Source organism: Mchenga conophoros, linkage group LG12 (genome assembly GCF_057382185.1).
Source record: "Mchenga conophoros isolate Kocher_MC1m ecotype Shallow Benthic linkage group LG12, M_conophoros_male_GT1.1, whole genome shotgun sequence".
In the NCBI taxonomy this organism is placed as follows: domain Eukaryota; kingdom Metazoa; phylum Chordata; class Actinopteri; order Cichliformes; family Cichlidae; genus Mchenga; species Mchenga conophoros.
Window position 1 is genome coordinate 13,962,310 of NC_140537.1, and position 27,481 is coordinate 13,989,790.

The 27,481-nt window shown below is 39.7% G+C and overlaps 2 protein-coding genes, 1 long non-coding RNA gene and 1 pseudogene across 3 annotated transcripts; 2 read left to right on the forward strand and 2 right to left on the reverse strand.

Annotated features, from left to right (window-relative positions):
* Positions 1-5: 5 nt before the first annotated feature.
* Positions 6-3,321, reverse strand: LOC146562248 (uncharacterized; annotated as a pseudogene).
* A 2,545-nt stretch (positions 3,322-5,866) lies between these two features.
* Positions 5,867-6,764, forward strand: LOC146562249 (uncharacterized). The gene is made up of 2 exons (XR_014894537.1): positions 5,867-6,064; positions 6,340-6,764. It is a non-coding gene; the product is annotated as an uncharacterized LOC146562249 (long non-coding RNA).
* Positions 6,765-12,946: 6,182 nt separating this feature from the next.
* LOC146562250 (general transcription factor II-I repeat domain-containing protein 2A-like) lies at positions 12,947-13,651 on the forward strand. The gene has a single exon (XM_085295234.1). The coding sequence runs from the start codon at positions 12,947-12,949 to the stop codon at positions 13,649-13,651; it is 705 nt and encodes a 234-aa protein (XP_085151360.1).
* Positions 13,652-14,675: 1,024 nt separating this feature from the next.
* Positions 14,676-25,967, reverse strand: npc1l1 (NPC1-like 1). Its single transcript, XM_085293859.1, has 21 exons — positions 25,789-25,967; positions 24,288-24,449; positions 23,237-24,145; positions 22,559-22,852; positions 22,244-22,467; positions 22,035-22,135; positions 21,759-21,931; positions 21,047-21,175; positions 19,961-20,143; positions 19,754-19,868; positions 19,368-19,633; positions 19,091-19,180; positions 18,811-19,001; positions 17,345-17,472; positions 17,086-17,215; positions 16,945-17,000; positions 16,689-16,839; positions 16,340-16,571; positions 15,958-16,071; positions 15,680-15,842; positions 14,676-15,567 (listed from the first exon to the last, which is right to left on the reverse strand). Exons 1-21 carry the CDS (start codon positions 25,828-25,830, stop codon positions 15,368-15,370), a joined length of 4,053 nt encoding a protein of 1,350 aa, XP_085149985.1. The 5' UTR covers positions 25,831-25,967; the 3' UTR covers positions 14,676-15,367.
* Positions 25,968-27,481: the final 1,514 nt, after the last annotated feature.

The following is a 27,481-nucleotide window of genomic DNA, read 5'->3' on the forward strand; positions in this document are numbered from 1 at the left end:
ACATTTTACTTGCATCCTTTAATCTGTGCAATCAGCTCCAGTACTTTGGTTTTCCTTTGGGTGGACAGCGGCAGGTCATAGACAAACTCAAAGAAGGTGAAGACGGAGCCAAGTGGTGCTGGATAGGACAAGTTACATACCCAGTACAGTTTGAAAAGCTTATCCACAGCACACGTCAGGCCATCATTCAGAGAAATGGTTACTCTGTCATTCTTAGCAACAATGATGTACTGCCTGGTTGCCCTCTTTAGATCACCGATGCATATCAGCTGGGGTTGGTGTGTTGTGGATGATGCTTCAGGATCACTGCAAAGCGATGCAATACTTGTTCCAGGCTTGGAGATGGGGGAAGATAAAGATAGTATTCAGTGAGGTGTAGACAAATGCTTTCCTCAGGTAAATACCGTGAGAACTTTACTGAATACATACCAGTGCAAAAAAGGCTGCAACGACTGGCACCAACTGTTGGGAGTAGGTGTGTTAACACATGGCGGGGGGGTTCTTGTTTCCAGGGCAGCTACTGATTTGAGCTTCGGAATGATACTGGCTTCCCATTTTCGCAAAAAGAGATCCACCTTTCCTCCTGTAAAATTGCCAAACTCCAAGTCCAGCCTACGGAAATAAAAGAAGTGTTTAAGTTTAAAATGAAGCATTAAATACATTAAATCAAAAGTACATTCTGTCCATTTGGTAGCTGTATGGCTAAAATCAAACTTTACAGTATCACATTTCTGTTACCCATTCCACATCAAGCTTACCTACACAGTGAAACAACAATTTACTTGGAGTGGTATTTGAATACAAGTCCATTATTCCTTAATTTTAGCTATGATTTGGGTCCCATCAGACCCTGAGAAAAAATTAGGACTTTTTAGCTGATGTTCAACTTTCTAGCAGACAATTTCTTATGTTGTCTATCTGCGGTTTGTCCTGTAGAGCTTTTTTGTTGAAAATAGTGCTGCTGAAAGCAGAGTTTCATACAGATTTAGGTGATTTTTTGTAGGGTTTTCACTTCCACGAGCAGCACTTTCTGCATTGTCATTTGATGTCCCTACTATTAGATAGTCATTTGGTGGTACGACTAAGATTTTGGACCATGTGAAAAGTGATGCTCATTGTAATCAGTGCGCAGGGAGTAATGATCAAACTCTGAAGTTATAAAACTTTCAAAATATTCACTAGGAGCTCATAAACATACCTCCAAATGTATCCACTCCTGTTATATACTTTGTATGCAAAACACAACTGAGTGGAGAAGGAGTACATAAACCATTACCAGAGAACCAAGCAACTTACCAGACTTGGCATGTCCAAAAACCGTGGGTACTCTCCGAATATTCCAGGCTCTGAGACTGGTGTATGTTTCCTCCATGCCTGACATGATAATTGGAAGGTTCTCAGCTGAGGGCCGCAATAACTTGGGTGACCCACTCATCTGTGCTGCTGGTATTCCCATCCTCTCGCCTGAGCTTCTTGTCTTCACCACAGTCATCTGTCACTTTTCGCTTCTTATAATGTCTCTGCCCCTGGTCGAGATTCCGTCTAAGGTTGCGCAGTTTAGTCTCTAGGAATCCACAATGAGAGACTGGATCATAATAATGCTCCTGAGGAAGAAAGGACAGAGGTATATGGGTAACAGCTGAGCAATTTTAACTGAGAAAAAAAGCTCTAATAAATAATTAGATAAAGGTTAAACGATACACAGTAAGTGGGAACAAGTGCAATTTACAGTATGTAGTGGAATTTACATTATTAAAATGCTAAATTTACTTACAAATCCTTCCCCCTGTCCTGCCACTTAAGGGTGGAAAAGTGGTGAGGATGCTTTTTGCTACAGTTAGCTTCTCTGCACTAAGAGGGTAACTGGAAAACAAAGGTAAACTTTTTTACTTCTGTGCACTTCAACATTTTTAAAGGAAAACATTCATTGCAAAATTTTAACAAAGTACAGTAAAGTGCGATACTTACTAACCACACCTCTCCACCAAATCCCCAATGCAAGTCTTCACAAGGAGCCTCCTCGATGGCACCGACAGGTTTCATACTCCTTAAGAATCTGTGGGGCTTTCCTGAGTGACTTCAGGGGTTGACTTTGTTCTTCTGTGGTAATGGTAGACTGTGTAAAGGCAACACCAGACACTTTACCTCTCTGCAATAATCTTCAAAGTCATGACAGCAAATTTCCACAGAGCATAAAAGCACGAGTTTACTCAAAAAGCTGCAGCAGAAGAAGGCGGTTTCTTAACTACGTGATTATAACGTAATGACTAAAAGAAATTCTGAATAATAAATAAATTGATTTTATCTTCTAGTTGCTACTTGGTGAATAAATCTGATCCTGACTAATAGTGATGTCTGATGTCTGTGGCACTGCTGACAATAAGAATTTTTTTTTTTTACAAATTTCTTTCTCATCTATAAAAGTGGTTACAAGGACTTTGACAGATTCTAAGTTGTCATATGTGTGCTGAAAAAATGAAACACATGGCTAAATAAGTAAGATAATTTGCATGGTCAAGTTGCTGTTGTTTGGTTTTTTAAATAACACTATTACTTCCTCAGAAGTTCTGCATAAAAAAGAAACTATATCAGAGCATGTTTCCAGCAATAAGCCTTAAAAAAGAATGTGCACATACTTTAGTTAATCATACTAGATGCAAAAACTGCTTTAACTGCTTGAAAAAATAATTATCTCTGTCAATATGAGGTATATTTCATGTTAAAGTTACTCAGTCTTTATTCCTATTCTCTGCTAGTAAACGAATGGTCGCGGTGATAACTACATTTGCTATATTCAGAGCTAACGACAATATTGTCATTTTACTCAACACTGCTACGGTTAGGTGCTGACTCTGGCGTTGCTCATAGACAACATAATGCCTGTCGGAGCCGCTAGCCAACTACCACACTGGTTCTAAGAGCAATTTCTGAATACTCTAATACATAAATAAAGTAAATAGATAAATACATGAATAAAGTAATACATAAAAATACTACCAAAACACATTAACTCTAATGGAGTATGGCACGAAATCCAAGAACTAATAATAAAATTAAGAGTAGGATATGTTAGCAAGACTGTTACATTAAGGTTAGCTAGGTATAGTTAAGCAGTAATTAACTTAAACTCTAAACTCCTTTAATTTATATAAATTCACATTCTTCCAGAAACCCGGCATATTTTCAGTACATTAAGATAAACTGGTAAATGATACTTACTGTAAGGTCTGACAACATACTAGGCGACTTAACCTCCATCTTTGTCTCCTTTGTCTCATTGGCGCGAAAGATAGCGCCCCCTTCCCGCCGCCGGTATGTCATGTTGCTGGGCAGAATTTGTTTCAATTTTAAGCATGTGTGTTCTTACTCATTTCATTTTCTACTTTTGCTTCAATTGTATTCACATGTTACGGTCAAAATTAAGCCTGTTCTTTGTGGATACTTATGCTTATAGTATAGCCATGGCCATTAATTGGTATGCCATACATATTGAGAAATAAAAAATTAATCCTCTTTCAGAATTTTAGTACACCTTGGTCCACATTACATTATAAAATGTTTTATGTGTTGAAAGTAATGAGGAAAGGATTAAGGAAAACAAACAATAACTAAACATTTTATTTATTCAGTTAATATAGTTATAATACATTGTTAATCTACAATTTATTTCACTAAACACAGGGCTAGCATCAAATTACTGAGCTGCTAATTTTAGTTCCTGTTGTTAAATTCTGAAAATAACACACAAAATGTGTTAAACTGTGCAACACATCAAGTGTGTTAAGCGTTTTACACATTTTTTCAATGTTTACACATTTTCTTACACATGTTATGTTAAAATTTACACAAAATGTGTTAATAGTGTAACAACACATTTTTTGTGTCATTTTTTAACACATCCTTTCTAAGAGTGTAGCCACACAAACGCACTGCAACAGTAAGACTTGATGAGACAGAGGGGGTTACAGGTAGGGCCCCAACAGTCAGCAAAACAAGTCATAAAACAATAAAAGCTGCATACTTATCAAGAGCATCCCAGCACACACATCCCAACTGTAGTTCCATAGTTTTTCACCTTTTTTCTTTACAAACTGCTCTTTTCATCTCTCCATGTCAGAGGTCAACTGAAACCAAGTCCACCTATATAAAAACACCCCATCAGACACACAGTATTTTCCTCAGCACTTCACAACTTTCGCAAGGTATATCGTTTTAACTTTTTTTTTCGGACCCCGGACACAGCGCTGTGAGGTAGTTAGCACACAATTTGGCCATGTAGAAAGCATCGTTTGTTTGGAACGCGTCATCACTGTTCATACGAGTTTAATTTAATCAAACCTCATTTTAGGATCTACGTGGCTCCTCATCACTCGCCGATTCATCATTTTATTTAAATATCAGAATTTTCAGAATGGTGATCCAAGCGGGACACAGAGGCTGCTAGTTTTAACGCACCAGAATGCCGCAAATATAAATAAAAGCCTGACTATCGAGTGAGCCTAGCCGCAGCGACACCTTTCTTTCAAATGGATGCCTGCTATGGGGCATAGCCTGCAGGTGCGTTGGAGCCGACTTTGCTACCCGCACAGAGCGTTTCGGACAGTCGGGCACTGCTTATGCAATAAAGAAAAACAACAATACAGCATGTTTCTCTGCTCCAAGACATCCGCGGTCCTTTCACACGGTAAGCATGTCTGTTATACCCAGCGCATAAATGTCTGTATGTCAGCGCTGATTAAACCCTGTTTAAAATGTGACACGTTTGTTGTCCAAAAACATTTCCTCTAAATTTGCAAAGTTACTGATTTAAAATCTGCTCTAAGAAATATTTCCTGTGATCTAAAATTTGGCACATTTATATTTGTGTCTGGTAACAACAGCAGCAAATGTGCTGTACAGCTGATTCTTTTGAGGGTGTAGCGCCTTCAAAGGTTGACGTAGGCACCATGTAGAGTTATAAAACGGGGTTTATTCTGGTCTCGGGAGAACTGCTCAAAGAAGAAAACGATTTTTTTTAAAAACATCACATCAAAATGCATTCTTCTACTTTGTGTAAATCAATCACAACGTAATTAATCACAGAAAATAAAACATTTAAAGAACACAAGCAAAGTAAGTTGACCTCCAGGAGGGGCTAAATAGTCCTTTGTGGCCTTACTGTCTTTTTCTAACTTATTTCTTGCACTTATTTAATTTTGAACATTACTTTTTCCATGTGTGGAGCTAACCATGTGTGCTAGCAAAAAAGGGGTTGGGTGGAGACCCAAAAATGCAACCAACTCTACATTCCACTGTTCATCACCAGATGGTGCAAAAGCGCAAGATCCAGACATAAAGCATCAAATCCAAAAGTCCTTTACAGAGGGTTTTTATCATTATTATTATTATTATTTATTATTTAACTAACTTTTTAAATGTTTCACACATTAAACATTAATGCATGAATGGATGTGTATTTTAAAATGAAATACTTACAGAAGACATTGTTAATTATTAACAGCTTAATTATTGTGCTTTGTATATGCTACATGTATATATAGTACATGCAGTATGACAGGAACACAGAGGTTTAGTGCCAGACTTCACATAAAAAGTAGCAACTATGTTAGGATCCATGATTATCATGTGTGGTGTTAGTTTACATTAGTGGCTCCTCTCATGAAGGTGTGTGGATCTCTCACCTCTCTCCAAATTGTGGTTGTGTGTTTGATGCTGAAACAGATGAAGACTGCTGATTGGCTGAAGTAGGGTACAATATATATTTTTGGTTTTTGGTTTGGGCAGTGCTCACCGCTACATTAAATAAACTGCTGCTCGTGTGTGTTTGTAGGTTCTCAGTCATCCAGCTCATGGTTGTCTAAGGAGCCCGGAAACACTTCAGCCACCTGGAAATACCCAGCCTGCAGAGTACATCATATGATTTATTGATTTATTTTGTGTTCATGTCACATGGATGGATGTGAAATTAATTTATGATTGTTTTGTTTTTTGTCTGTTTCTAGAGGAGACGTCGTTCAGGTTGCAGGACTTGGTGGTTATAGAGTAAATGCCACCGGCCACACACGTAAGACCATATTTTGTTTGATTATTTCACAGTTAATGCTAGAATCTGATTTTGGTTTCTGTGACTGTTTTATACTTACATTTATGTTTTTTGTTTAATACTGAATGAAGAACAAGTTTTTTTCTTTTTGTAAATTTTGGAGTAGATATACTGTGCGCCAAGTTCCTTGTTTAAAAATCATTTGGAAACATAACAAAAGATGAAACATCATTCTACTCACAATTTTAGCTTTTGAAAGATTATGAATAACTTTTGTTCTTTTCCTTTTTCTCTAGTCCCTGATGAACCACCTAATCTTCAGTGTGCAGACATGTGTGTTGCTGACTGTGAGCCTACCAGATACTCTCAGTGTACTGCATATGTGCCATATAACAACAGGCTGTGTCTGGAAGAACATCAAGTAGATGCACGTGGGGTTAGTTAACTGCTAATATTACTGTATATCATCTGTGTATGTTTTAGATATTTTGGGGAGCACAAACTACATTTCTCTTCTCTCAGGGTGATTCTGGTGGTGGAGTGATTTACAACATGATTTATGGTGTAATCAGTTCTGGTTTTGAACGTGTCTGTACTGGACCAGCTGTTACTGTGAATGTTTGTTCTGACATGAACTGGATAAATCAGAAAATTGCTCAAAATAATGGAAAATAACTGAATGAAAATAACATCCAGAATAAACAATCATCTCTACATGAAACTTGTGTGCTGTGTGTTGTTTCTACTCTAGAATATCTTCATGTTAACTGCAAATTGTGAACCTTTTTCTTTGGTCTAAAATATTGTGTCAGATTTGCAGCTTGTGTGTGTTTGAATGTGGTGTCAGGTGTGTAGCAGCTCATCCTGTTGTTCAGAAACTCTCAGACTCACACTGTGAAGATGCAGAAAGGCTTTCTGATCAGACATGCCACCAATCAGCTGCAGGGCCTGAACATGATAGACTTCATAAATCTGAGTTGATTGTTGGGGGTGGAAATGTTTACGTGGAGGCTGTTGGCCTCCGTGCACTGAGGGCATTAAAATAAATACAGTAACCATCAAAATAAGTTTTGTTGATAAAATACATTTCTTGAAACCGTCCATTGTTTTGTCCGAACTCTAAAAACTGAATCCAATTTTCAAACTAAAAGCAGTGCTTTCAAAATTTACACTAAAGCAAAAAACCTACAAGAACAAAAAATAAACAAAATAAAATTATAGTACATAGCGACATATGTGTTTTATTTCTCATAACACATCATTTCCATCTTGTCTTCAGTCCTGCATTTTTATACTTCTAAGACCAAAATGAAAACTAAACTCTTCATATTCACAAACACTATTTGTTTCAGGATTTCATCATGATTCATTTTCCATATGAGGCAGTGCTTTCAAATTACTTTTGAAGTAGTACAGAGAAATTACTCTTCTCCTCGTCTTTTAAATTGCATCAATATTTTCCAACTGAGCAGTAAAAGGACACGGAACTCAAACATGAAGCATCAACGTGATGTTTAGATGTCAATTAATATTACAATAAGAGACTAAAGTAACTCGCTTTGAACACTTCAGTTTTCTCTCTTGATGCTGCTGTTTGTTTCCTCCCCCACTTGTATTTTTCTGCACTTCAGTGAATGTGCATAGCGCCCTCTGTTGTATGTTTGGGAGAACTGCACTACATTGTCATCAAACGAAACTGTGCAGAGGTGGAAAATGAGCAAAGGAAGCACATCAACTGAAGAAGCTTCTTGGATCAGAAGTTAAACATCATCCAGAACCTTAAAGAAGTAAAGTCGCTTTCTTTCCAGGCTCCTTAGACAACCATGACCTGGATGACTGAGAACCTACAAACACACGAGCAGCAGTTTATTTAATGTGGACCTGAGCAGTGCCCAAACCAACAACCAAACAATTTTTACTGAACCCTACTTCAGCCAATCAGCAGTCTTTATCTCTTTCAGCATCAAACACAAACCACACCTTGAAGAGAGGTGACAAATCCACAAACACCTTCAAATGTAAACACACATCACACATGATGAACATGGATCCTAACATAGTTGATACTTTTTTTTGTAAAGCCTGATACTAAATGTATGCAGGCCACCTGAACTGCTTTTTCTCGAGTGCCGCCCACTGGGTTGGTCACTAGAACTGTGTGTTGCCATCACTGGAGCTGTGGTTGGTCTTTTAGATTATTTAGACTGGGACTGTTTTTTGTTGATTAGGCGGCATGGTGTCCTGACGGCTGCCTCTGTTGTTTTTTTTCCCAGGAGGAGGAGAGTGGAGCACAGGTGGACAGCAGCCATGGGAGCAGAGAGCACAGAGTTTTGGGTGAAGACATGACACAGGAGTCGAGGGAGCTCAAGGGATTATTGTGTTGTCTTATTTACTCCACTGTAAATAAAGAGCACTGTCCATCGCACGAGTCCTGCTTTTGGGTCCTCCTTCCCCACTTCACAAACACTGAAACTAATTATACAGGTAATAATAAAGGAACCAGAAGTTCACATCTATAGCTTTAAATTTGGATAAATCTGTCAACACAACCATCAATAATAGAATAAAATACAAACAAACACTGAAACTAATGAAAAATTACACATGATATATGAACTGTGGAAACTAACTGAACAATAAAACTCAGAATAAACAAATTCAAACATTATATGAAAGGTATAAACTGATTTGCATCTTATTGATTTGCAGGCTCACTTTGCTCCAGGACTTGACGACTGGCCCAACCCGTACAGTCTTTGGCTCTTAATACTGAATGTTGAAAACTGATACTCATGGACACCTTATTTCAGCCTCTTTACTTTGCATAAGAGACCCAAAGCATTACATTAACATGATGTTGTCTAGTGGACCAGCACGTCCATTACATGTTTTGCCGTTATTGCTGTTTGTTACGAGTTCAAATATTGAGGGTGAGCACAAAACAATAATGGTCCAGAAGAGCTTCGGTCAAACAATGATTTTAATGAACACGCGCGTGGGGAGATGAACACTGCCCACAGACAGCATCGATCTCCGCCCAATGATACACAAGCAGTTGTTTTATACCATCAGGGTTTACGTTTATGACGCCCCCTCATGCGTCAAGCAGATACAATACATGCATAAGTTTCAAAACCACAAATGTTCTGTTGACGACTTTGGACACATTTAAAAGGACATCTTCTCCGTCTCGAGGCCAGGTGCTTCCTATTAATCTTCTAACTCTCGCTTATCTCCTGGAAAAAACTGTCCCTTAGGCAGACACAATTTTGCAGTCACAAGCTTTTGCAAACTATTATTTGAACTCTTACCTAAATATGAGTCTAACTACTGTTTGTGTGTGTGTGTCTCGACCTCCAACGCACTCGGCCTCACCCCGCCCGTTGATGCTTCTAACCTTTTACCAGACAGCTCTCTGTGATAGGTGTAATAATCTTAACTAAGAACATGTGTAATCTATTGAATAAATGCTTTGATGAAATGATAATTAATGTAATGGTAATGATGATGGTTATGAATAGTAGCAGTAAAATATTTCCCTGATCTCCACACTCCCGCTTTTGACCTCTTGACCACAAGAGGTCACCATACGTTGCTTGTGTCACTCCTCGGCCCACTCAGCTGCTTCCATGTCCATTAATGGCATCATGGGCCCGGGTCACCGTTCCCTCTCTAGCCGTCCTCTGGCCCAGGGAATGAGACAACACCCTCTGAGACATTAGACAAAAACAAACACCTTTCCCTACTACGCCTCCCACACTCATCTCCTCAATTGGTCTCTTAATTCTTCAAACTTGGTTCAAGCTATCATGTTTGGGACTCTCTAATCAAAAGCGAGTCTGACTTATGGCCTTGGGTCCCTATTTCGTCTACCTTTAACAACGGTGGGAGTGAAGCTCCCGTGGAATGTGCTCTCTGTCTCCTCTATTATCAGAAAAAGCAAGGTCCTGACTCTCTGAAAACAGTATTTCTTATAACTCAGCAGTATAATGCATCATAAAACAATATCATTCATTCACAATAAATCAGCAGCCTAATGTAATACAAATCAGTTTAACAAATGTAATAGTTATCACCTTCTTCTAATTCAGGAGAATAATGCAAACTAAAACTACATAATAATTTCACAATCATTAATCAGGGGCATAACGTGGCATAAGATAATATAATAATCTCACAGTCCCCCTTTGATCTCTTTTAAAAGAGATCACTTACACCCTAGAATCCAGGTTTGCGAGGTCCATTTCTTCTTCTTAGTCCTGAGGCCCTGTGTCCCCGTTTAACGAGTGGACCATATTGGATGACCTCTGTGTTTGCACAGTTCAGATGCAAGAAAAACTATGATTACAACAACAATAGTAGTTACAGATGACACTCCCATCGCTCTCCAGTTCTCCCACAGCTTTATCTTGGTGCTCCAGTTTCCCCAACCTCATTTTGGTGCCACCTTGTACCTTTCAAACGTACTCAGACTAGAACCTCTGTCCAAGGAGCTTTTAACCTTTACTTTATTGCTGCAGCTATCAGTGTCTTCCAGTCGGGTGATTCTCTGCTCTTCTTTCTTCGACCTCAGGGGTTAGACCACCCTTCAGTCGTTGCACAGATCAGGGGATTATTCTGCCCCGATTTTCAAACAACGATCTGTGTATTCTGGGGTCACAGCCGTGTCCCCCTTTTTACCAAGAGCCTCTCGAACCTCGTTGGTCTGGTGTTCCTGGTTTTTTGCCAACCCCTTCATGGTTATTGCTGTGTTTATGGGATCCATCCTTTTGAGGTGACTAGCTAGAGCCCAAACTGCATGACCCTTGGCCCCAGTTGCTGTCTCGGCAGTCTCCACGCCTATCTCTGCTGCGAAGGATCCTCATATCTCCGTGACCTCGTCTGGTGTCTGTTCCTTTCTCTGTAAGACAGAAAACCAAAACACCTCTCTGCCTAGCCTTAATAATCTAATGTTGTTATTCATTGTTCCTCGAGTGATTCAAAATTGGTTTAGAATATTCAGAATGTTCAGGACTCTCTGGCCCAGGGACTTATTCTAATCATAATCTATGTGTGTGTAAGCGTGTTTGCATTTAGCCCTCTGCACTCAAAGTCAATACCTGCAATATATCAGTCCGGTCCATCACGCCGAACGAAGCTTATGACCTTCTAAAGACTGAGTGCCAACTCATTATGAGCACATTTGCAATGCGTATATGAAAATAAAAATAACCACTTATTTTAGTAAAAGAAATCAAAAACAAATTAACCATTTTTACTTCTAATCTTTGCCACCTTTTTACAAAAATCATGTGTTTCTTTCAGCCTTCCGTCCTACGATTTCCTCTCCAGTGCGATACTCAGCTTCTCATGAACACAGGGATTTTATCCTCTAAACCAGGGGTCACTAACAGGCGGACCGGGGTCCGAGTCCGGACCCAGTCGCCATCCTATATGGACCCGGACCTATAGTTAACAAAATATTAAATTATATTTAATTTTGACGGGGCGATTCAATTTTAAGCGGTAACCTTACATTGTATTAGACCAGGGAACATACTAACCAATTGTGTGCGAGTTACGCCACCCACGTGACACTACTTAGCCAATCACATCTGCGCATTCAAGGCGATCGCAACGCTGAGTGCAGACACAGACAGACAGAGGAAAGACATGGTGAGAGGTGAATGACAAGCGAGACGATTAACGATACAGTGAGACAAGACGTGAGCGGGAGTCACAAGAGGTAAAACAACTATGGCGCTTTCAAAAAAGAGAAAAGTAGACACCGAAAATAGAACTTTCAAGACTGAATGGACTGACGCATATATGTTCATTCTTCCGGCCGCAAGCAGCAAACCAGTGTGTCTCATATGTTCAGAAACCGTGGCACTGATTAAAAGTGGCAATGTCAAACGCCACTATGAGACAAAGCACAAAGCTTTTGAACAATCATACCCACCCAAGTCTGAACTCAGGTCCCAGAAAATTAGCAGTCTCAGAGCCCAATATGATCAGTCCACAAGGATCTTAACCAGTTCTTTCACCGCCCAACAACGTGCTCATGAATGTTCCCTCAGAGTTGCTTGGATTTTAGGTCAACACAAAAAGCCCTTTGCAGATGCAGGTGTTGTCAAAGAGTGCATGAGTGCAATAGCAGAAACATTACTTGAGGGTAAACAAAAAGAAGAGCTTCATGACAAAATAAAGCAAATACCTATGTCAGCATCAACAGCCACAAAGAGAAGTGAATTATTAGCTCAGGATGTGCTATCCCAGCTGGAAGAAGCTATTCATAAGACACCATGTGTAGGCTTGGCTGTAGATGAGTCCACTGATGTGTCTGACAATGCTCAGCTGTTAGTTTATGTAAGGTTCTTCAACAATGATAAGAAAGAGTTCTGTGAAGACCTGCTAGGTGTAACTTCCCTTCACAGCACTACAAGAGGAGAGGATATTTACCTGGCCATTAAGGAAATGTTAACAAAGCGAGGAATAGAGCCAAACCAAGTGGTTTCAATAACCACAGATGGAGCCCCTGCTATGATGGGGAGAGAGAAAGGAGCTGTAGCAAGAATGAAAGAGGACAATCCCGAGCTAATCTCTTATCATTGCATTATTCATCAGTCAGTGTTATGCTCCACCCTGTCAGACGAGTATGCTGAGGTGATGAAAACAATGATGAAAATGATTAATTTTCTCAGGGCATCTTCTTCTTGTCAGCATCGCATGCTCAGGGAATTTCTCAGAGAAGTTGATGCACACGCTGATGATCTTCTGCTTCACAACAATGTGAGATGGCTTAGCAAAGGCAGGGCATTGGAGCGATTTTGGTCCATCAGAAGTGAAGTAGCAGCTTTCTTGGAAGAGCTGGAAAGTCAAAAAGCAACAAACTTTTCTCTCTTTTTAAATGATGGGAAAAACATGGATATTGTGGCCTTTTTGGTTGATATCACTTCACACCTGAATGAACTGAATTTGAAGCTGCAGGGCAAGGACAATTCAATTTGTGAACTGATGACAGCTGTCCGCTGCTTTCAGAGGAAACTTGAAGTGTTCAAAGAAGACCTGCAAGGAGACTATGCACACTTCCCAACAGTGAAGGAACAGGTTCAGGGACAGAGAGATGTGTCCTCTTTTGTTGAATTTGTTGATAAGCTGATTGAAAACTTCAGCAAACGTTTTGATAGCTTCAGCTTTGGACAGCAGCTCACCATGTTCATAAAGAACCCATTTGCCATCACTGATGTCAGAGGGTTCTCAAAGGAAGTCACACAGCACTTCAAGTGGGCAAATGCTGGGCCTCTTCAAATGCAACTAATTGATCTCCAAGCAGATGTGGCCCTGAAAGAGCAGTTTGGAAGAACTGAACCTGCCACTTTCTGGCCCCAATTGGTCTCTGAGACAGCTTTCCCAAATCTGAGGAAAGTAGCCCTGTACATCTTGACCATGTTTGGCTCCACATACAGCTGTGAGGCAGCTTTCTCCACAATGAACATAATAAAAACTAAATATCGTTCCAGGATCACCAATGAGCACCTACACATGTGTATGAGAATGGCCCTGACACCATTCCAGCCCAGATTTAAAATCCTAGTAGAGCGAACTAAAGCTCAGTTCTCTCACTGAACAACAGAAAGTTGGGACGTGGAATATAAGGGGGAAAGAAAGAGAAACTGTAAAATTGTTAAAATGTTTTGATGTTATCTGTTGAAAATGTATTGAGACTGTTTAGTCGAGATGTAAAATGTAAAGAAAAAGGGAAACTTTTTTTTTCTGAAATTAATCACTTTGTTTTAAGATGCACAATTTAGCCATTTTATTTATTTTCTCTAATTCATTTTAAACAGCAGCCCTATTTCTAATGTAGGCCTACTGTGTGTTTCAGTGTTAACAATAAATTTTGTTGAAATGTTTTAACTTGTATTTTCATTGATTTGACAGTCTATTGTTCATACGTTCAGATATAAATTAAAAAAAAAAAAAAAAGGTTGCTTCTCTATCACAATCATAACGTAAGTTAGACATTATGATGTCCCGGACCTCTGCTTGAGAAGATTTTCTCCAACTGGACCTCCTCAAATTTTAGTTTAATACCCCTGATCTATAGGATAAGATGCACTTGTATGACCATTTGTTTTGTTGCGGTAGGATTCCAAAATAACATTTCTTTTCTATAAAGTAATTTAGCTTAAAGCTGCAATGACATATTCCCATTTTAAAAAGAAAATGAACTATTGAAACAAAGGTGCAGGGTTTAAAAATGTAAATCCTTACTATACGTCTTCCTTTTCTGACCTGTTTTTGATCTTAAACTCCTCTTATATATCGTTGTTCTTTCGAATGAAACATCAAATTCATCAAATTTTAGGAAAAATTCATGTCTTATAGCCAACCCCAGCCCTCCAGCTTAATGTCTTCCACTAAGTGCTCATATAAACTACCGCCGATAAATGAGACGTGTGATGTCAAGAACGTGATCAGCAGCAGCACGCCCACCTGCAAAAGTCCTTATTATTTTTTTGGCAGAGTATAAAAAGCCAACATAATATTTTCATGGATAGAATCATTTTTTTCTATCACAGTCAGACTAAGTGCAAGAAAAAACTGAAAGATGTGTATTTTCATTTCATGAAATGACACAAAGTTCAAAGAGTCCTTGATTTATTCTTTTTTTTTTACTATTTGAAAAAAAACAACAACAAGCACACACATTCCTGGACCCAAATTGGCCAAAACTTAAAAAAAAAATCCTAACATGTATTAGAAATGTTTTTAAAGAGACAGCTTTGTGAGTCCTGGAAGTCATACAGTGGCAGCAGCACCAAGATAAAGAAAAGCATTTGTGTATGATGAAATAATATATTAAATACACATCACAACAAAAATACACATTTCTGCGAAACAGTTTCAATTTCTAATCATGGAAAACTATAATGTTTTCAGTGGATTATTCATTCACATAATGAATGTAGTTGATATTTTATCACTGATTGCACATTTCCTGCAATAGCTGTGGAGTGTGTGTTCATTTGAATCAGTCACTTCTACAGTGAAGTGTTGAACAAAAAAATTCAAAATGACTAACTCGTGATTCTTCGTTTAAGCCTCTATCAAATACGCTTCCTATACGTTGATTCAGGAAGCCTGAACCTCATTGCTTTAGTCCATTGTTGCATTGCTTCAAAAATATTGCACACCTGTGTAGGTCCTACCTTCCATTTCGGACAGAGATACACAAGCAGGCTAATAATTTCCACATGGGGCCAAAATGTCATTTTCTGTGTCCATCGTGACTCTGTATGCTACAATAATTTACCTCAAAACTGATTTTGTTTTTTGTGCTCACAACCTGTCAGTTTTCCCCACCGTTTTTGAACCACTTTCATCCACGGTGTTTGAGTACGGGTCCTGTTTTATTTCATTGCCTTCGTAGCTGATGTTATCATAAACTTGTCTCATGTGGCTGTTCGTCTCCGCCTTTTCCCTGTCCTTTTCTTTTTCCTGCTGGAACTGGAGCAGCACCGCTTTATTTACACCGGGACCTGAGAGAAAGGAGCACGACACAATGCAACAGCGAGACACTTAGTCTTCACCTTCAGTTTTAATAGTTTCTCTACTACACATAAAGAACCCAGAGGAAAATGATGTACGTACCGAAATAACTGAGCACCACTGGGAGGAATATAAGTCCGTGAGCCATTCCCAGGAGTGTAATGACGAGGTTCAACCGGAAGAAGAAAATCTGGATGAGCTGCGCTTTGGCAAACGCCAGCACGATGATGCCTGGCAGGTTAGTCATAGCAACACCAGCAAACACCTTGAGGGTGCAAAAAAAGGGAAAATTCATTTGAAAACATGTCTTTATTTTCCTTTTTTTGGTTCAAATTTTTCTTTAATGGGTGATTAACAACATCAGCTCTTGCTTTACTTACTGCGCTGCCCATTTTGGCTGTAGCCTCGATTGCTCTTTCCACACGTGTGGGCTTGGTGCTGAGTGCAAACGATCTCGTCATATGCGACACAAACTCAACAGAGATGCCCACCGCCTGCAGATTGCACAGAAGATGTGAGACTTTCACTAAACCATCAAAAATGAATCTCTGCAAAGCACGGGAAAAATACAAAAGGCTAGCAAATTTAGTAAAAATATCCACACTCAGTTGATTGTATAGGTTGGTCTCCAAAGAAACCCAGTGATGCAGCTAATCAGCACCTGTTATTAGGCAGACTGGTCAACACAATGTCTTTCCATAACTGTGTCCGCACTTGAGAAAATGAGCCTCCTTCAGTCCCAATGATCTGATTTGCTCTTACCGTGACCAGATTGATGAGAGCCACTGCGTTATAGTCGATGCTCCACAGAGTCATGACACCGACTGTATCCACAACGATCATGACAATGGTGAGCAGATTGAGCAGGCCGGAGCGCAGATCCAAGCCGAGCAGCAGACAGCAGACCACGAAGGTCGGCAGCAGACACAAGGAGATGTTGAAGAGTCCCTCATTCACAATAGTCAGGTACTGCTCATAAAATACGTAGGTTATCCTGGAAGGAGGAGAAACATAAAACATTGATCAGAAAATACAAACCGCTTAAAGACGAAAACAACTTTCTGGCAGAGTGGTTGGAGCTGAGTTGCAGGGAAATGGGGAAAGCACATACGTGTAAGGGAACACTTCAAAGTCAGGCGAGGTGCCTGGCACGCGCCTCATGCCTTGGGTGATCTTGTCAGCAAGCTCCCTGGCCATCTTCAGGGCAGCGGTGAACTCCTGGGAGTTGGTTAGAGGTGTGTGGTAAGCCATGAACCGAGAGGCTGGAGAGACAGGGGGGTAAAAAAGGTTTTATTTCCTATTTTTTAAATCTGTTTTTGAATGAATAGAATCACTTCCACTGCTATGCGGTGTTTTTGGGGACCTACCTATTATTTCCCCACTTTCATCTCTTACCACTGCTTTGTCATACGCTCCTAGACCGCTGTTTAAAAAAGACAGTAAGCCATGAGATTTCCGTTTTGATGCTGGGATTTATTAGTGTGTATGCGCGCATTTACAATACAAACCCTTTGGAGCACTGCAGGTCAGGCCTGTTAGTCAGAAAGTCAGGAAGGTAGCGGTTGAATTGTGCCACAGTGGGCCTCACCGTATCATTATCAGGACGTGCCAGACACCTTTTAGCACAGATTAAACCAGCTGTTAAGACAAATAAGAAGAGTAGGGGTTATTGAAGTCATGTCTTTGTTCATGTTTAGACAGTAACATCAAAAACTGCATGCAAGTATGTTTTTTTAATGCTTTTTTCATTTCAGAAATGATTCTCACATTCAATTGCAGGACAGAAATGTCCTACATTGGGACCGTTGGTGTACAGACGACAACATTTGGATTGGGGGTTCAACCAGTCAATGAAATCATCCACCCACGAGTTCGCAGGGATAGCCACATAGGATCTAAAGTTGAGATCATATAAATAATTATTTATTCTCATAATCATCAAATTCAGAAAAAGGTAAGAAACAGCAATACCTTGTTAGTCTGTTGCATTAAAAGTAACATTATCCAGCACTTCCAAGCAATAATTGATCATTTTATTCAAAATTGAAGTTTAAAAAACCACTTCAGTTTGTGTTTTAAGGGGTTCTGTGCTTGAATATTTGGCCATTTTTCTCTGTCTTTCTCTATGCTCAGTATGCTTCAGGAAGCTAACAACCTGTAGCTACTTCAAATGTAATAATATCAGTCTCATACTTAGTAAATTTCAAACCATCTATCTGGATCTGGGATTATGTACTGAATATTTCTAAATAACTACAGCTGTGTTTAAGAAGGCTCAGCAGCACTTTCACTTCCCGAGGTTGCTGAAGAAGTACTGTGTAGATGAGAAACTGCTGGTTTGCCTTCTTTCGCTCACTGAAAGCATGCCAGCGTACTGTGTTACAGCGTGGTCTGCCGGATGCTCTGCAGCAGATAAAAGAAGCTACCCCCAGGGTAATAAAGACAGCATGAAAGCTCACTGGCTCCGCTCTTCCCTCCTTGGAAGAGACTGAAAAAGCAAGATACCTCTCAAATGTCTTAAAAACCCCTAAAAACAGCTGTCACACTGGATACTTGCTATTTGACCTGTTCCCCACTGGTAGACGCTACAGCTCCACCAAAACAGAGGCAAACAGCTCAAGCCCTAACTCAAGCAGGGTTGCTGTAATGCACCATGACACTTTCTATTTAATTCTTTGCTCCTTTTTCATTCATAATCATTCATTGTCTTCTACTGAAAGGCCTGACTTTACTGTGGGAATGACTTTGTTGTTTTATTGTGTGAATGGCTTGTTTTTATGCTTGGGGCACCTGCACAATTAGCATCTCAATTTAACTATTTTATAACACAAAGATTATTAAAGGCGTTCTGATACAAATCTTTCAGTTAAATTTATTGGAGTTCTTAATGATAGATTTATTGTTCCTGTTTTATGAGATGCTGTTTGCCAGCTGATAAGGCTGCTGATAAATACTGGCACTATCACTCAGAGACACCCTTCATCTGCTCTGTGGCAATTATGTTGTTGAGTTTATCATTAACTGATCTGACTGGAAAGTGTGTAACAGGTTGCTACTACGATATCAGCAAGGTCAAGGATATGTTGTGATGTGAAGGACACATGCAGAGTATCAGAACTGTTGCAAGCAACTGGTAGATACAGAGTTTAAGTGAGCAACAATGGTACAGAGTTTGCTTTTAAAGCTTAAAGTTTCCCGTGTTCGGATTATAAACAATAAATCCACTGACTCACCGTTCAGGGTAGTTTGTGGCGTACTGGATCTTCTGAGTCAGCGAGAACTGATCACAACCCACGCTGGAGCAGACTGCATTCATGCCCTCCACAGAGGTGAAGTTGAACCCCTTTTTTGTTACAAAATAAACAGGAACGCCAACTTCAAAGTACTTGTTCAAGTACTGGAAATAGGTCAGCATGTATGAGTCCTGCATCGAAAACAGAAATATCTTTGTGAACAGGTTTAACAGGAAGAAAATAGTGTCATTGCCATTTATACATAATTGTGCTTACTGACCTGAGGCATAGCCAGCTCCTGATCCAAACCCACTTTCACATTCATCATGAGGAATAAGGCTCCACAGAACATAAAGATGAAAACTACTATCTGAGGAGAACATAGAATAGAGTGAATTTATCAAACATCTGTTTAAAAACACACACATCTCAATATGAGTTTGTGTTCATCTCATTAAATTTCATCTCGCAAGATTTAACATCAGTGAGACAGCTGAGGTCAGCGGTTTAGAATAACTGTGGACTGAACATATTTTATGTTGTTGGTGAGGCATTACCACTATGATCCTGGTGTAGCGGTGCAGTAGAACAGGGGCATAGTATTTCTTCATGAATGGCATCAGAAAACCCTTATTTGGCTTTTTTGGACGCTGTTTTGACACTTTAATGCAACAGAGAAGTTCACAGCGGTTGTTGTCTTGGCGCCGGGCATCCAGGGACAACAGCGCAACAAAAGCTGTCATCTGGAGGGCAAAGTCCATGAGCACAGCCAGAGCAGCATATAGAGCAAAGGACTTCACTGCTGGCATAGTGGACAGGGCCCCTGAAACAAACATGGATAGAGGGTAACGCACCAGACAAAACACCAAGTCCAGCTTGGTGTAAAAAAATTTTATTACATTTTTAAAACTAAGGATTCAACTAAGGATATCAGATTATATACCTAGGAAGAAGCAGACAGACTCAGAAAGACTGCACAGGAGCATGCTGGGAGCCACGTTTCCAAGGACACGCCCGATCTGCTCCTCTCGCGTCTCGTGAGGCCTCCGCACATCTCTCTGGAAGACAGGAAGAGTAACTTAATAAAAATTCCACCATGTTAAAAAAATGGCACCATTGTACATTTATGGCACACATAGATATACAATACCTGGTACTCCAGAACAAAGATGAAGATGTTGTCAGCTCCCACGGCGAGCACCAGGAAGGGAACGACCTGAAGGATGACCAGTGAGGAGGGTATGCCAATCCAGGAATAAAAACCCATTGAGGCCAGGACAGAGCAGGCGACCACCAGGATCCCACCCAAACCAACCAGAAACTTAGAGTCCACCTACAGGACAAAGAGATGCAAATGTACAAACGTCTCAGTGAACCCATTGACATTTCTTTATTACGCTGTAGTAAGAACAATAATCCTGACATAGGCATACTGTATCAGCTTCTCCTTATCACGTACAGTAGGTGATATATACCATTCTATCATTTTTTCTCTCTGTACAGAAGCCAGTATAACCCAGGGGCATATTTTATGCTCACATTTTTACAGCAACAACTAAATTCATGTTTTAGCAACTTAAAAAAAAAAAAAAAGCTCAGATCATAACGCTTTCAGCTCTTGGTCAGAGGGTTTAAAAAGCATGTTGTTTCTAGTCAAATATGGCTTTATTTGCCATGTTATCAAGGTTACTGCACACTATTATCTAATCTAGGTCAAATGGACAGCAGCTAACAGTTGCATCCAGCACCACACTTAAATGTTAGCAAAAAATGACATTATTCTGATACCAAATGAATGCACATTAACACTTATGTTAAATCCAAACTTAAGTGTTAAAGTGTAAGCAAACCTAACCCATAAGTGTGTATTCTTATGCTTTGCAGTTACTAGTTAGCATCAACGATGTTACCGAACATTTTTAGCATGCTAATCAGCACGAAACAAAACATACAGCTGAGGCTAACTGGAAAGTAATTTCTTTTGCAGATGCTAGATTTGGAAAAATGAAAATACTGACATAACTGTGCTACACAAAAATGTTTGGGCTCCATCCTGGGCAGACCATGAAGGTAGGTGTTAAGACATTTCACCCAAAACCACACAAGTGAAAAGGCAGAGTGTGGCAGGGTTTATGAACACCCGTTCAAAGACTAATGGCACTAAAGGGATTAACTGCTGATTTGCAAGTTGCAATACCCGGGAATACCTGATGCTACCCATTCTGCGGAGACGTACCAGTAAGCGTTTCCATGAAGAGTGCTCTCCAAGTGCCACAGCGATGTAAACGAAAATTACAGCATAGCTGATCATGAAGATGGGGATATCTTCTGCAGTTGTTCGATTGATCTCGTCCTCCAGAGATCTCTATTAACAGAGCAGAGAAGTGAGTGATTAGATGTGTTAAAGGTCACAGAGAGGCCAACTTAACGTTTCTTAGAAAAACAGCAACAGCAAGTCTTTGTCAGTATGCCTGGTAATTGCTTCATTTTGCTTTCTTGAGCATTTTGATCTTTATTAGATAGGACACGACTGTGAGCAGGCAGGAAACGAGTGCAAAGATGGTGTAATGACACGTACAAAGGTCCCTGGACCACCTCAGACAAGTGACACGCGGCCAAGGCCTTAATGGAGCTTTTCTACTCTGCTTCATCACTCAAAGCATTTTACACCTCATTCACCGAATCACTTTTTTCTAAGTGATTCATTTCTATTTCACATTCACACACATGTGCGATTCTTACTCAGCACAAAGCATTGGGAGGAACTCAGAGTTAATTATCTTGCCCCCAAACACTTTGGCCACAAACCCTCAAACCTGCCAATTCTACTTCTTGAGCCACAGTGACTCACGTAAATCACAGGTAACTGCCCCAAAATCCACACAAATTTCTCATTTGAACTTAAATTTTGTAAATATACGAATAATGCATACTCATAGAGTTTTTACCTCTGCCATGTATGCAAAAGTGAAGCTGTTTTTCCGGTCTTTCTGGTATTCTTGGACAATTTTAAGAAACTCTTTCTCCCATTGCATAGCCACTTTGAATTTAGGGTCACTGCGAGCATAGTTGTTCAGGGAGAAGGTCAGGATGAAGGCCTCAGCACTGCTGAATGCATCATCTGGGAAAAGTCAAGTGTAAATTGTTCAAGTGAGTTAGAAGCGCCTTTTTGTGTGTTGTACAATAATTTCAGGGATAAAACAGTGGTTCTAAAAGTCTCTTACCCTCATATCCTCCCACAGCCAGGAATGGGAAGACTGGAGCTCCATAGTCAGCCATGCAGCTCATACCTAAATCTGTGATGTCTTTGAAGGACAAAGGAGAGCTTGAGGAGAAGTGGAAAAAGGGGGAGAAAGGATGGTTTTATGTGCCGGAAGGTGAAGTTTATAAAAATGAGCGGTGTTGGTTGCAGTTTTTTTTAATGAATGCTTACCCAAGGCAGTAGATGAGGTGGTCTCTCCAGTCCACCTCTTTGGTCACTCCCAGCTCAGTCATGTTCACTTTAGCGTTAATGTGGTCTAGGCTGTTCTGGAAGTACTGTGGCAAGCTGTTGACTGCACAGTCAGTCAAGGAAGGGTTGTTGGGATTTAGCGGCGCAAAGCACACATCCTTCAAACTTGCTGTCCGGTTCAGATCATCTGACCAAAACTGAATATTCTAAAAACAGAATGAGGGGGGTTTCAGTTAGTCAACATGGAATGATGCACCTTTTCAAACACTGTCAGCAGTCAGCTTTGACTTTGAGTACCTGTATTCGTGTCTGGAGTTCCAGCAGCTCAATGATGAGCTCTTTGGACATTATCCCACTAAAGTTTTGCGGTCCAAACAGCAACGAGTCATAAATGTGGCTTTTTCTGCCTGGTGCTGTCAAGATTACTTGATTTGTCCTGTAGAAGGGATCAAAGTACGTGTCGTGGAATTCTTTCTCTTGGCGAGCCCGGCTGTTAGGGGCAGACCAAAGTTCAACTGGATCGGTGGTGAGTTTGATGTCTTTGAGGCCAACAGATAAAACAGCCACGACAATAAGAGACAGGAGGAGGACCTTGAAAAAAGATCAAATATTCTTCAGGCGTGGTGTCTTCGTCTGGCTAACAATATACTTTCTCTTAAATCCACTGTGTAAGGTAAGGTTAACGCAAGAAGTCAGAAATGTGCAAATTCTTTGAAATGGGAACATATCTATACTGAATTAGTAAATAAAATATAGATAATAGGGAATTATTAGTATTCTTTATATTCCAAATGTCACTTTGAACAATAAAAATGTAATCTTCCTCATTTTAGTCCACTCAGAGGATTTGTTGCTATAGCATAACTGGGTTTGGTATGAACAGCATCTTATGATTTGACTTTAATTCTTCCACTAAAGCTAAAAGAAGGCCTAGTGGGTACATACGTCCTACTTTTACTGGATCAAAGTACTTACAGTGAGGGGATAAGAGGCCATGATGGTTCCCCAAATCCGGAACTGTGAGCTCAGGTAAGCCTGAGCAGCCAAGCTGTTTGTCTCAGCACATGTCACCTCTGAGGGATGGATGATCTTCTCAGTCACTTTATCACTGTCCTTGTCTTTGCCTTTACCTCTGTGTATTCCTTTCTTTTTATTTTTTTGAGATGCCACCCACCAGGAGACAGAGAGGTATAGGACAAAGGAAAGTATCAGGAGAATGAGCAAGATGATAGAAATTACAAGGTAACCATTGGTGCCCAGCAGTGTAAAGGGGCCAGCGACCGGTGAAGGAGGTAGCACACTTGGACACGATTCTTGGCAGTCCTGGCAGGAGCAAACGTCCCCTCCTGTAGGTGTGGTCTCATTACACATGAGAGCGACCCCGTTGTAGGGAATCACACCTTCTGGCAACCCTGTGGTGTCTCCTTCTTGTATTATTTTAAAGTCGATGTCCAGAGGAGCCAAACCGTTACTCGAGTCCCCTTGGAAATCGTACCAGCGCTGGGGAGTGCATAGCTTTGACCCATAGCGACCACACATGGTGGCAATGGCATAGCCTCCAATCGTGGCAGGAATCCGGACATTTTTACATGACTGGAAGGAGGTATCAGCAAAAGTCTTGCCGATGAATGCCTGGTAACCCAACACGGCCTCCCTCGTCCTATTCTGCTCAGTGACATTCATCACCCTTGTGACCTTAACTGTTTGGCTCTGGTTAGGACTGCAGGTGTTGATGCAGTGCAGGTGAGCAAAGTTGTAAGCACAGGAAGGGCAGCGGACGAGAACAGCCTTGGACAGGGTCAGGCTCTTTTCCAGTGATCCCAGCTGTTTGATCGTACAACAAGCATATGTGCTGCTCTCTCCCTGGTCAAACATGGGGCACACCTGCAGCAGGAACAAATGTAATTATAAAAGGATTGTAACACGCACTTATTGAGAATAGACAGAAATCTACCTCTGCCACACTTCATTCAAACTTCTTCTCTTACAGCAGTTCACTCCACCAAGAAGAAGGATATACACACACCTGTTTGAGTATCTTGTAGTGGTCTCCAGTGACGAGTTTGGCACGAGTGTAATTCAGACATGGGACGATGGGATCAATGAGGGTGTTATTTAGCAGCGGGTTACGACCACACTCATCATAAAAAACACAATATCCCGGCTCATGCTGGGCCTCTGATAGACTCTGCGTGGACGAGACGAGTTTTCAAGAGTAAGTACAATAAAGGCAGCAACAGCGCTTTTAATGTAGAGTCTGCTTAGAAATCAAAAACTTCTCAGCACAGATGTTCGATTATAAAAATTATTTTCCTACTCACAAACATTACAGTTAACACGAAGCGATAAGCTCAATGATATGTTTTCCAAAAACTTGTATAAGTTTGATAGTGTTTATTATAATGCCTATAACATTTTCTAAGGATAACTCTTAACATCTCACAGCCCTGTCACAATGACTCAAACGCTACACGGTGTCCTGCCAGCTCAGCTTCTTTATTGCCAATTTGCAACAATAAAATGGAGATTGTACTAATAAATTGCACACGTTCAAGGTTAATTATAACCACAAACTACATGCGTGCCTACAATACAAGATAAAAAAATGTAAATACTAAGTACAATAAACTTTTAAAACTAGTGTTTGATTTCTGTTGGAATATAAATTGACTTTTATTTTTTATAGCCAAACACAATGTATTCTTGTAACATGCAATGTGATTAAAGGTGACTGTTGCCAAACCTACGGGGCTTAAAAATGTCATCTCTAATTTTTTACAGTTTAAAGCAAAGGCAAATAAAATGTCATGATATAAATTTAATCACCTTTAACACGAGAATAGAAATTTGGGGGAAAGTCACAAATGTGTGAAGGGCATTACCTTTGAAAGTTTTAAATATAATAGAAATAATAATAATAATAATAATAATAATAATAATAATAATAATAATAATAATAATAAAATGTTATATCATACTTTGCATGAGAGTATGTGAGATAAATATAATTGTGACGACTACATTTGAATGGTCAGTGATGTAAAATGTGTGAAACAGCTTTAAAAAATCACCCATATAGAAAAATATTACATGCACATATTTATGTATGCATTATGTGCATATGTTCAACACAGTTTAAATCTAAAACCACAACAGTGATTTTACCTGAGACGCTGTTTGCACACCTTCTTCTCTAACCTCAACTCTGGACATAAAAATCACTACTTACTTATATTTATTTATTGTATTGCTTTTAATTTGGGTTTCTTATCTGCGAATGTACTATAAAAATACATATTGATTGCTTGTTTAAACAGTTATATTCATTTAGGATTTTAATTAAACGTTAATCTTTCTAGTTTTAAGTGCTGATCACAGATCAAATGATTAATACATTTCAAACCCCCCCCCCCCCCCCCATCATGCTGTTAACTGAAAAAATGTACAGTATTACATCTTCAATATATTATAGAAACCAGTGCACAACTGCAATAAATTCCCCAATAAAAAAAGAAGAAAAAACTTACCACAATATTTATAAAAATGACAAGGGCTGCAAGACGCATCATGATTCCTGAGCACGATTCAACAACAGAAGAGTCAGATTCTTAAATTTCAGTAAAATAGGAGTGTAAGGAGTGTTTCACTGTTGACCTATTAGAAGATGCATTAGGAAAGAAGGTGAGAGGTGATGTGGGTAGTCTCTGTTGTCTGTCTGTCTATCTTACAGTGTTAGGGCTACGTAAGGAGAAACGTGTTCTGGTGTGATGTTGCTGCCGGCCAATCACGGGCGAAAGCTACCAGTTGCTCCGTTTGATAATTAACACAGAAAATAGATTTTGATAGGGTTGCTGGGGTGATTCAGCAGAGCTGGGAGAAACAAAATCCCACCCAGACGTCTAAGCCACACCTAGTTCTTCACTTGTGCTTCATCTTACATTGATACTTGAACTGATACCACCTGGAAATTTGTAGTTTTATTGACGATAGATAAACATTCTGAGTGATTTGAATCGTGTCAATCCCTTTACAGCAAGAAGCATGTGTAGGCTGTTGTTGCTTGTTTTCAGAGCAGTGCATGTAGGAAACATCCAAAGTACAGCACACTACTACTGAACCTTTAGACCATCATCAAAGTGACTATCTGATCTATAGGGTACAGTGAGAGAACAATACCTGTGTTCCTGATATGATATGATGGATCATTTTTCTTTAAATCAAAAAGTCATTTAGTGCTTTGAATGGTCAGTAGGACTAGAAAAAAACTAAATGAATACAAATATATTACTTTCAAGTCCAGTGATGGTCTGTAAGCATGCCAAGCCGACATGATCAACTTTGTAATTAATGCTCTTATCATATGTCAAGGTCACAGCTGAGATAAAGAAGAGATCCGATGGTCCAGATGCTATCGTCTGAGCTTTCAGGGTGAAGGTGCGTGAGCATTTAAATTTGTGATAAACAGACATGGTGCAGAAGATGGGAAGAAATGGCAAAGATATGAGGATGTTTATTGTTCTTTCGTGATAAGTGGCAGCATAACAGAATTTTGTAACTATTCATAAAGTTTAGGATTTATCAGCATCTCTATCTATCTACTTTGCGCCGATTTTCAGAGCGATTGCAGCAGTTCCTGTGCAATTCCAGAGTCATAACGGGAGCAGGTTTCATTCAGCAGAACAAATCTATTTCTGATGCTACACCGTCCAAACGTTTATCACTAAATTATTTTATTCTCATTCTGTTATATCATGTTTTTGTGACGTTGGTAGATGCGGTGCACCCTGGCATTTATTCTTTATGAGCGCTATTTCTTAAAGGACTCTGCCCAACCATAAAATGATTTTGCAAAGATTAGCCAAAAATTAATAAGCCTCTCTGTTCTTAAAAGGAAAAACATCTTCATGGAATAGATTTATATGCTGCTGCAATTTAGACTTTTGTAAGTAATGACAGAGTCTATGTACATGTTTTAAGGTCCTATCACATTTTCTAGAATGTGCAGACCTGCAGAACTTACTGAAAAACTAACTTCAGGTAAACACTGTTCGGACTGGAAATCCACTATCACCGCTTCAATTGGTTCAACTAAACTTGCACATGAGTCGGGCTGGAAACAGCACTTTACTTCATATCATTTATGTTTGGTGCCAATCAAAGTGATTCTGTGGTTTGTTTGTTTTTTCAAATCATTTATATTTTTTATTTTGTTTTTGTGTG